The 10,993-nt window shown below is 39.9% G+C and overlaps 1 protein-coding gene across 5 annotated transcripts; it reads right to left on the reverse strand.

Moving 5' to 3' along the window:
• Window positions 1-1,565: 1,565 nt before the first annotated feature.
• Window positions 1,566-10,950, reverse strand: hhatla (hedgehog acyltransferase like, a). Of its 5 annotated transcripts, none has more exons than XM_030402746.1 (14): window positions 10,808-10,950; window positions 10,067-10,388; window positions 8,913-9,040; window positions 7,271-7,338; window positions 7,035-7,148; window positions 6,535-6,550; window positions 6,106-6,295; window positions 5,527-5,736; window positions 4,977-5,148; window positions 4,678-4,822; window positions 4,535-4,570; window positions 4,228-4,429; window positions 3,285-3,426; window positions 1,566-2,961 (listed from the first exon to the last, which is right to left on the reverse strand). In XM_030402746.1, the coding sequence occupies exons 4-14, from the start codon at window positions 7,293-7,295 to the stop codon at window positions 2,819-2,821; spliced, it is 1,395 nt and encodes a 464-aa protein (XP_030258606.1). In that variant the 5' UTR covers window positions 7,296-7,338; window positions 8,913-9,040; window positions 10,067-10,388; window positions 10,808-10,950; the 3' UTR covers window positions 1,566-2,818. The 5 variants fall into 5 exon arrangements, with proteins under 5 accessions (XP_030258606.1, XP_030258603.1, XP_030258605.1 ...); XM_030402743.1 differs by having other exon boundaries at window positions 6,106-6,300; window positions 6,530-6,550; window positions 10,808-10,949; XM_030402745.1 differs by lacking the exon at window positions 6,535-6,550 and having other exon boundaries at window positions 6,106-6,300; window positions 10,808-10,947.
• Between the last annotated feature and the right edge of the window lie 43 nt (window positions 10,951-10,993).

Here is a 10,993-nt window from a genome sequence, read left to right on the forward strand (position 1 = left end):
AGCTCACCAGGCAGCCTGAATGGCTCTTTTACTATGATTTTTTCACCCACTTTCACAAGTCCTTTTCACCTCTGTGAACCGATATCTCGTGAATAATGACAGCAGATTCACTGACACACTGACAGTATTTTTTTTGAAAGTTTTAACAATATTTATGTAAATCAGTGAAGGTGCAGGGCGGTTTGTACTGTGTAAAGGTAAAAGTAGTTGATAGTAGATTAGCATGTTGCATAATAAACTGAGAAAGAAAGAAAGAAAGAAAGAAAGAAAGAAAGAAAGAAAGAAAGAATTCTAAATTAAATGTACAAATAGAAATGATTAAAACACCAGGTCTATACAAATGGTTCATTATCAGACAGCAAAATCAAATTGTTATAATCATTCATTATATGTATTTAATAAAGCTTGAGATATATTTATATATGCATAATACAGTATTTATACCATTTTGAATCATTTGATCCAAAGTTACATCCAGAGTGTTGAACAACACTGGCACCTATTGGCTGCAAACAACCAATCAGTTTGTTCTCATCCATGATTGAATCTAATCTAATCAGGAAACAGAATTTGTGGGAGATTAAGTCCATCTCTTTCACACAAAATTTTTTTGTAAATTCTAATTCTGCCCAAGTAATCAGTTCAATCAAATGTTTGCTCTTTGGTTTATATAAAGGTTTACTTAAATTACCTATTTAGTATATCCTTCTCCCTTTTTGTCTTCATGTGTTTACAGGTTGAATCGTAACATCTGAATTAGTTTTAGTTTTACGGGTTAACCCTTTTTGCGTAAATCTTCTACCTGCAAAGTTTTTACTAATCAATGTGGAATTTTGTAAGAGAACATCTGTGGCGAACAACCGAAGGAACAATAAGGGTACAAATACTTGTGAACACAGAAGCGAGCTCCGATCTTGCACAAGACGAATCTGGACATAGGAAAAGCTCAGATGAGATTACCAACACTAATGGATGCTGTGGCTGAGTGCAGACCATAATTAAGGTTATCAGTGACACGTGTGCATTTCCTGCAATAACATTTGAAACTCTGGATTAATCACCAAACAAACAAACAGACAAACAATACTTTTAAAACATTGTTCATGCTAAATTATGTTCTCTAACCGTGATGGGGAAAAAACATGGATTTTCTGAACTCTTAACTGTGAGTGACTCTTAATTTAGGTAAACATACTGAAGCCTATAAAGGAATCGCATTGTATTTTTGATTATTCTGGCAGATTATTTCTCTAATCAGTTTGAAATTGAAATTAATCGTGTATTAAAATTACACAAAGTCACTGAACATGTTCACTAATAAGAAGAGGATTTTTCACACGAAAAAATTCATCATTAACCATCACTATAATATCGTTTATTATCAACTGAGACATGACAACATGCCTTTTGAGATATAGGCTGAAGATGTAAGATCCCCCACCCCTCTGGAGAGTGAAGCAGATGTTCAGACTCTGCGCACACACACTTACACACACACACACACACACACACATACACACAATCCTGATATAAAGACATCATGAGAAAACACTTGTGTTGGTTTGTCAGCATTGAATGTTTTATATCAAGTCAAAGTGGGCCACCTTGTGGTGAATGATGAAAATGTCTCACTGTCATACAAGTAAAACCCAACGCAGTGAGGAATTCAGCAAAGCATTCCCATCAATTAAAAAAAGTATTAATTCTTAAAATGTTTGAATCCAGACTGTTCTTTTCAAGCAATCAATACATCCAGTTTAATCCACTCTCCATACTGCAATAAAACAAACTCATAGCCTGTCACATTTTAATGAAACACAACTTTATTTCAAGTCAAACGTTTGAACTGAACCTTTGATTAAAAACCGTTAGAAGAGAAACGGCATTACAATCTGCATAGACTCTCTGTGACTGCTGCACTGAAGACAGGCAGCAGGTTTTGGTGACAGGCGGGATAAGACTGACCTATATTCCCTGCGGGCCCCATTGCCTTTCATAGTGAAGTGAGGGCGAAGGGAAGATATGTGGAAACGTCACACCGACAGTAATCTCCTGTAGATACAGTGGTGGTGGAGTAAAGCTGTCATTCTCTGGACGGTTATACTACAGTCAGTCTCTGATTACATTCTTAATCAACTGTAAGATAGACTTTCCTTCCCGTCGTGACTTGTATTTTTGCTCAGTGACATTAGATATACATTACAATCAGCTGCAAACTATGTGGTGGACTCCCCACAGCACCCTTTATTTATCTTCTTCATTGCACTTCATAGTTGCACCGTGATTTTCAAGTCTTAAACCCTTTCAATATAGTAAACATAGTGATGATAAGGCCTAAAACTCCGTCTAATCAAAAACAATGATATTAACGATTGTTTAAAAAAAAAAAGGAGGAAGTGTCCAAATCTGAAAAAGAAAAAAGAAAAATTCAAAAGTGAACCGAGGAGACAACCACACAGAGCAAAGTGGTTGCCCCTTTACAATACTGTATGTCTTTATATATTGTTAGGTAAAGCACAATAAAAGGTTTGTCAGGTCTATCATTTGCTCAACAATCTTTTGCTTAGATAAAATACAAATACAAAATGCACCATCGGTGGGTTTGTGCCAGAGGACGTGGCGATTATCTACAGCAAGTGCACTTGAGGATATTTAACAGTTCAAAACATTGCCTCGCATCGGACAAACACAAGCAAAAACACAGGCTTGTGAACAATGTACTGTAGGTGCTGACTGGCTGTCACAGTCTGGTTCGCAAGGCCGAGGATGGAACAATATGAGGGGGCTGTTGACGTTGAAGTCTGTGAATGTAATTTTTCTATTCGGCTTTTTCTTTGCCAGCATCCACTGGCTTCACCGGCTCTGGATCGTCCAGCAGGGCTTGGTGTCTCTCCCTTTCCTTCACCAACTGCACGCCACAGTAGGTCACAAGCAGCACTGAGAGGGAGGACAGAGGGAAACCTGAAGGGAATACACAAAGAGGGAAAGAAAGAAAGAAGGAAAGAAGGACTTAAAAAGGAATTCAGATGTGATTGTGCTGTGCTCTGCGTGGATGTTTGACTGGAGATAATTCTGTGAACAACCTCAGTGAACTGCTGTTAAGATTCTTCTATTATGTGAAAGAAAGCAACGAAGAGGATGTTAAGTAATGTGATATCTGGAGGATGGCGCCCCTTGAGACTCTGTTGCCTTTGATGTCTCTCTGTGGTGTTCTCCCAATAACAAGCGCTGACAGAAATGCCTTCAAGTTTAATTTTATATAATATACCCTCGTCGTTCCCCACCTTTGAAAATCAGACGTCTTCCCACCAGTTTGGCAAACTCCAAGCTGTTTAGGGAGAGAACGTTGTAGAGGACGATGGTCCAGAAGTTGGCAGCATTGAACACACCCCGGATCCTGCGGGACATCGCTTCACCCATTGCACCCTGGAAACAGTAGACACAATAACATGTAGTATTAGGGCTGGGGATGTGCAATATTTATTGTGTGACAAAAATAGTTGACACTTTAGAAAAAGAATCATTCATAAATGTTACATTTGTAGTTACTTAAACTTTAGTTAACAGTTATTTGACTGTTAAAAGAGCACTGTGTAGTTTTGGAGAAGAAATTAAAACTCTGAATTGTAATATTTACAATATTAATTAATTAATTCATAATATAAGCTCAGAAATCTGTATTTTTGTCCACAACTGAAGAAACAAATTGTTCTCAGAGGAAAATAACGTCCCCAGTGGCAGGATCCGTCAAATATAAACAAACTAAAACAGTATGAAATTGAGTTGTCCTTTTTTTATACAGAATTTGTTTAATGCAGAATTTGTTAATTAGTTTGTTCAGGCAGTGTTGCAAATCACACTCTTTAAGACAGTATTTCGGTCATTTGGAAGAAGGATTTTCATTCTCCCGCATGGCACAGATGCAGACAGGAAAGCTGTGTGAAACAAACACGGAGGACCCTGAATGTGACACAGAATGAGCTAATACTGAACATGAGAAAGACTCTGACCAGCCAAGGCTGATTGAAAACTGAAATATAATCGAACATGAGTAAGTATCTTTAATTTATCAAGTATATAATTCAAAAGAATAATAGGAGTGGGTTGTGAGTTCATTTCATTATTCATATATTGTGACATGTTTTTGGAAAAGTAATGAGTTATGAAATGTTGGTCATATTGCACAGAAACCAAAAAGAGAGTGATTTTTGCGTCAGTGTGTCTCACCTCTATGATAGAAAATGGTGGAAGGGAGAAGAACTTGGCCACCCACAGCTCAAAGTTGAGGCCGAAGCAGTTGAAGAAGGACCAGATATAAACCAGCTCACATGGGCCCAACCACAAGGTGGTTATAGCGAAGGTGCAGAAAGTCGCCAGGAGCTCCTTGAAGATTTTGTCATGATCGCCACCAATATAATCATAAACATACCTGCCAAATTACAACTTATTTGAAACATGATGTACAATGAAAATTGTCCTCAATATTCTGTAGTTTAGGTAATTTAAACCCATGAATTTAAACTCGAAGACTTACTTGCACAGCCAGTCATTGATGCCCCTGTCAAAGTGCCTAAAAAAAAGAGAAATCATCATATAATAATTTTTGCACATTTTCAAGGTCAACAAAGACAGAACAGACTTGTTACATTGCACACAACTGTCGGGAGTCACACGTACGTCTCAGCGAAGACGTAGAGCATGGTGATACACTTGGGAGGCTGAGGAGGGTCCAGGTGGTCCAGAGTAGACACGGTGTTGATGACACCAAACATCACAGCTGCTTTCACCCAGTCATACACCAGGTTGGAATAAGCCAGACCAGCTGCAAAGGAACACGCGGGAACAAGGCAACTTTTAGAAACACTATCGTATTAACTTCTAAGTGATGCATAGAGCAAATGAGCGACCCTGGATGGGAATGAGTTATCGGGACCTCAGCCACATGAAAACATTGTGGAAACATATATGCAACTCACCCAGACACCAGTCCGAGAGCTTGGTGACCAGTTTCACGTCACTGGGGATTGTCAGGATGTAGAGGTAGTGGAAGAAGACGTCCACCACCAGGATAACTCCCAGATGCAACAAGGCCTTGGTGGTGATGTTCCACAACTCTTTGTCCTTGCGGATCAGCTGTGTGTTGTTCACCTGTGGAATTCAGAACAGTTCTGTGAATAAGCTATCACTGGATTGTGACATCATAAGAACATCCCAGCATTTCACATGTGTGTACGCAAACATACAGATTTTTAACCAGGCTGGGCCCTAAAAGAGAGCATTTAGAGTAAAAAGCTCAATTACAGCTACGTTGGAAAAGTACTTTTAATTGAAGTGTTCCTCTCTACCCGTGTCGTTGACTTATATAGACACATGGCATAATGTGTGGGTTTTAAATCAGACTCTAAAGTCTCCTTATAACAATAAAATCTTGTGAGTGATGGCTTAATAACTGCTGTCAAATTTCATAATGCTGTTCACTTTCTCCTCCAGTCAGCCACCACTTTCAGTTATAACTTAAATGCTCACCTGGGCATGAAACCTGTCGAAAGTCATGATAGGTCCAAAGAAGAAGAAGGGGAGGTAGAAGTTGTATTTCAGCAGGTCGGAGAATGTGAAGTTGCCGTCTTTCTTTTCACAGTTCTCCAGAGCAAAGCTCATACAGCGCATGATGCTAAAACCGCAGCCTCCATAGAACAGGATGTCTTGCAGGTCAAAAGAGCCGGTCACCAAGGACTCCTACAGAAGGAATATCATGAGCCACATACATCATCATCTCACATGTGGATAGAAATAAAATATGTATATATACATAATATGAACATATGTATATGTTCCTACCAAAACATTTTATAAAACGTTTTACATTCTATTTTATATTCAACACAACATAACACTCAATTTTATAACTGAATCACTAAATATAAGAATGTTTTACAACGAATATCATCATTATTGATACTACAGTGTATCATAATATGTGTTCATTACAGAACTGACCTTAAGATCCTTCTTCTGGTCTTTAAACAAGACCATAAGACAGAGATCTCCTTCAGCTTCCCTGAGCTCATCCTATATCAGGCAACAGAGCTTTCAGCATCCACTCACCTGCCAGGAGTTATAGGGCTCCAGCTTGATGGAGGCCAGTGTGGCCAGACCGGCCGCAAAGCACATCCACTTGCTCTTGACCATAGCGATGCTGTAGAGTATGATGCAGTGGGACAGAACCAGAGTCACGAAGGTCCAGCCCATTGTGACCAGGACTGCCAAACCACCGTATATACCAAAGATCAAGGATCTGTGCTGTGGGGACAGAGGGGCCAGCGTCAGTGTGACAGGATATTCATACTCATACTTCATGATTCAATGCAACACACACGCGTGATGTTAGTGAAACAAAAACAATGGATAAACATTAGGATGAAAAGAATGAATTGTGGGGAATCAACAAATCTACTGTTCATGTATTGATGGTTTAAATGAAACACATATGACAAACACGTTAAACAATTCACAAGTTTATTAATGTTACCTTACATCCATCTATACCAATCTTCATTGCAAGCATGAAACAAGACAGAAAACATGTTTAAAACATTTTGAACTGTTTTAAATGTGTCAGTATATTCACAGGAAGTAATCATTGGTACACTTTACGGAATACAATTCACGCTCATGCATCAAGTCAATAATGTGTCAGACCTTGAGGTACAAATATACACTTGACAAATTATTTTTCAGTAAGAAAAGGATAGAGTCAAACTGAATTGAACTGAATGAAAGTACTTGTACTGCCCAAGGCCTTATTGTTCACATCAGCACGTTATAGCTCTGCATTTGCATACATAGAACAAAAATCATGTACAGCCTTGACTGGAGTGCAGTTTTTGCTCATTCACAAGTGTTAACCCGCACACACAAACACACAAATACTTTAAGTATACAAATAAAACACATATACAAATACACATAATAAGTGACATGCCGTTACACCTGCAATTAGATTAGCTCATAGACATGCTAACACATGCACGCACCTTCGGAGCAAGCAGGGTGAATATCTTGGCAAAGATAACGTGACCGGCGAGGGCAAAAAGGATATGATTCCGGAATGTAGAGAACCACATCATCCATTCGAAGTCCGCAACGTCCTGTGGCAAAGGAAGCTGCATTATTAACGCCTGACAACCACTCTCGCTTGACATGTTGCATCAGTGAATCAAATTACAGAACACAATGGGATACATTAAGGGATTATATACGAGCGACTTACCATCTTCCTGCCAAAGTAATGCCATCCTGGTTTCACACTTTCCTTGAAGGCCTTTCGGTTTACATTCTCTGAATGAAGAAGAAAACACACAGGATGTTCACCAAGTACATAATATTGCTTTTAGGTTGAGGAGTCCTGCAGCAGCATTATTTCTAGGGTCTGTTTGAACTGATGTAATCATTCTGTAAAAACGGTGCTGTAGGAGTTAAAATTTGAGCAGCGTTTTATTTGCGTAATTCACAGTGCATTAAGGTGTGGGAGGACATTCAGTACATTTGATAACATCGAATATTACATAATGTCCTCATTTTGAAGCCTTTCTATTTTTGAGGCTCACTCATACTGTCATAATCTGGCTGGAGGAGATTACTGCATAACCTGAACGAAATTCCAACATGGGCATGATGGAAAGACAATAAAAATAATTGTGATAATAGAATCATAGCAGCGACGTTTGAATGAATGCTAGAATTCAGCACACGGCAACAAATGTGATTGCTGGGCACCCCGTCAGTATCTCTAGTAGCTTTGCCTGATTACACTAATGGGCATGAAAAAGGATATCAAAATGTGAGGGTCAGGCACGGAAAGCCTCTTACTTCTGGGAACACAGCCAGGCTTCTATTACAAGTATACAGGGCTTCTGCAGCAGGCAGACCTGAGCTTTGTGAATGCCCACAAATGGAACAGCCGAAAATGACCATTTCAAGAGTCGGAGAGCGAATGCTGAAGAAAGAGAATCAAGACAAAATGTTGACAGACAACATGACCCTGCCCTGAGAGCACAGACTGTGACAGACAGTACCATTCACCAAATCACACTCAATCCATTCACATCAGTGTGTGAGGAGGAGAGTTTCAGCACTGACTGTCTGGACACATGTAAACACTTTGCAGTATTTCAGGATGAAAGGTTTGGGATTAGCTAGCTCTTTGTCACTGACTCCTAGTCGGAAATATCTCCATCAGGAGAGTAATTAGAGCATCTTTAAATTGTCTTCGTATTAATAGACACATGCAGGAATTCCTTATGGGACGGTGCTCGCTTTCAATCTGCTAAATTCATTTGTTCATGGCAGTTTTAGTTTAAAGGTGCACAGTGTAGTTTTGGGGAAGCCAATTTAATCTGAAGAGAAATATCTTCACTAACTGATTTTATGCCATACATAAAAAGTGTAAATAGACATATTTTGTGGACCCTTCCACCTTTCTAGCTTAAAACAGTGTTCTAGGGACCTCATTTTCCTCTGAGAACAGCTTGTTTATTCAGTTATGGAAAAAATAAATACTGTTGAGATTGTATTTTTTACCTCATGGAATTCTGAGTTTAAATTTCATGTCCAAAACAACATAGTGTACCTGCAAACAGAGCAGTTTTAAAGGTAGGAGTGTTGTTTATTTGAAGTGGATTTAAATAATAAATTCACTTGGACTAGAAGGTGATGATTAGTGGTGACATGAGTGTGTTTTACTCACTCCTTGCGGCAGCTGCTTGAGAACATCTGGGTTCAACAGATAACGAATGGATTCAAGTGAACTTTAATAAACTTGTGTAATGCGTTATTCATTTATTACCTACTCTCTGGGTTACACTGACAGTGTGTGTGTGCTTTGGACATCCCTTGTCATGTCGTGCACTCACCGCTCGATGCGTCAAATATCCAACTGCCTGCCCATATCAAGGCCACGCCGAGTACAGCTGTGTAGAGATACAGCTCATATCTGGGGAGGGCAGCCTTGATCCCCATGGTGAATCTGCACACTGGAAGCCTAACAGGTTGAAAAGCAATCAGCCACACAACTTGACGACAAAGAAAAAACAGACACATCTGAAAACAGTGATTAACAGCCAGATGATTCAAGGATGCACCAAGGTTTAGTGAACCAGTGTTTTGTGGGTGATGTTCAGATGATTATTGTGAAGAAAATGCTCGTTGCTTGTTTCATAGTGTGACGATATTCTCTGACAGCTTTGCCTTGGAAATAGTGTGTGGGCTGAAACATGACTAATAGAACAGATCTCTGTCGGACTACCAATAAGAAGAAAAAACACACAGCTTTCAATTAATGGCTCTACTAAATTAAAAAAACATTTATGCATACATATAAGAACACATTACGATGGTTATTAAAGTCATATACCCTGTGCCAACACCAATCACCACATGTTCGTCATGCCAGATAAAGAACAAGGTGTTTTAAAGAGGTGGCATTTCACTAATAAGCCTTTAAGATCGACAGGGCAGTGACTTAAATAGTACTGCAGAGCTCTGGCTCCTCGGAATCAGCCTCGTCAGCTGCGCAACCCTACCTCTCCTTCCTATTATAGCTCTTGCAGTTGGTCTGCTGTACAGCAGGGCAGCTGCAGTGCTATGTGATCTGAGAGGCGCTGGGGACTCACTTCACAGAATATTTAGCACTGGCTGGAATGACCAAGAATGGTGCACCGGGAGAATGAAATTAAACAGGTGCTTTCAAGTGAAGAATAACACACTTGTACCTGGCTGTGTGTGTGTGTGTGTGTGTGTGTGTGTGGGTGTGGGTGTGCCAGGCTCATGTCGAGCACTTTGAGTTGAAGTTAAAGGAGTTGCACTGACAAGTTCATTCCAAAAGTGTAACCATGGCTTAGCAGGACCCCAGCAAGGCGTCCTGCATACAAATTGAGGTTTTCTGTTTCACTGCGCCAGGCGTAAAGAGCCTATAACACACACACAAACACACACACACAGATGGCTTGTGCATTGGTATTTTTCTTATACTAAACCCTATCTAAATAAAAGATTTGTTTTTACTAACCTTGTTTCCGCTTCACACTCAAGATGAGGGCGGCAGTGTTTACAGTCCGACTCTTCTCTGTGTGAAATAAATAAAAGGGAGGAGAACAAAAACAGGGGGGTGGTGGTGGTTTACAGCAGGTTTTCTAATTCATCCGTCTTGTGGGGGGCTTGCCGCTGCCTGCGATCACCAGCCTCGGCCAGTCAGGATGTTGCGGACTCAACGACAGCAGCAGCAGCAGGAGGAGGAGGAGGGGGAGAAGGAGGAGGAGGAGGGGGATATATTTATCTTTCACCACTGCACCGCAGTGAGGGGTGGTCCACACCGAGCCCATCAGACCTTACTGGAGCGCGAAAACACTCAGTTAGATCAATCAATAGGAGCAACTACAGCATACCAGACATCACTGGAGGGACACATCACCAAACATATTATGATTCTCCAGTCCAAAAATATATATATATATATACATGACTAGACTTAAGAAAAAGGCAAATGTCACAGAATGTCCTCAATAATTACAAACACTGCAGCAGATTTCTCATATTTTCAAATTGGCAGCTAAAAAAATCATAACTTGTAAGGTTTTTTTGGATGGTGTTTGAGTTTGTTTGTTTGTTTGTTTTACTCTGAAGTCTCAGCATCATAAGCTCACAACATTTGTTTATTTTTCATAGTTTTTAGTCATGTTTTACCTCAATAAAGTGGCATGTTGTGAACTCCTAAATCAAAAGCAGGGTCTGTGGCAAAACATCATCTTACCAGTCTGTAAGGAACACACCAGGTGGTCTCACTCTCTGTCTCCAGACACACACAATAAAAAAAAAAAAGACATTTGGCTGGAGATCATCTGAACTCCTCCAAACCCGATACTGCGGCTGATGTGATAGAATACAAACGCATTTGCTCCTTGTGAATGCAGGGTATCCCCGAAGCATTTCTCTGACT

The sequence above is a fragment of the Sparus aurata genome, chromosome 21 (assembly GCF_900880675.1).
Source record: "Sparus aurata chromosome 21, fSpaAur1.1, whole genome shotgun sequence".
In the NCBI taxonomy this organism is placed as follows: Eukaryota; Metazoa; Chordata; class Actinopteri; order Spariformes; family Sparidae; genus Sparus; species Sparus aurata.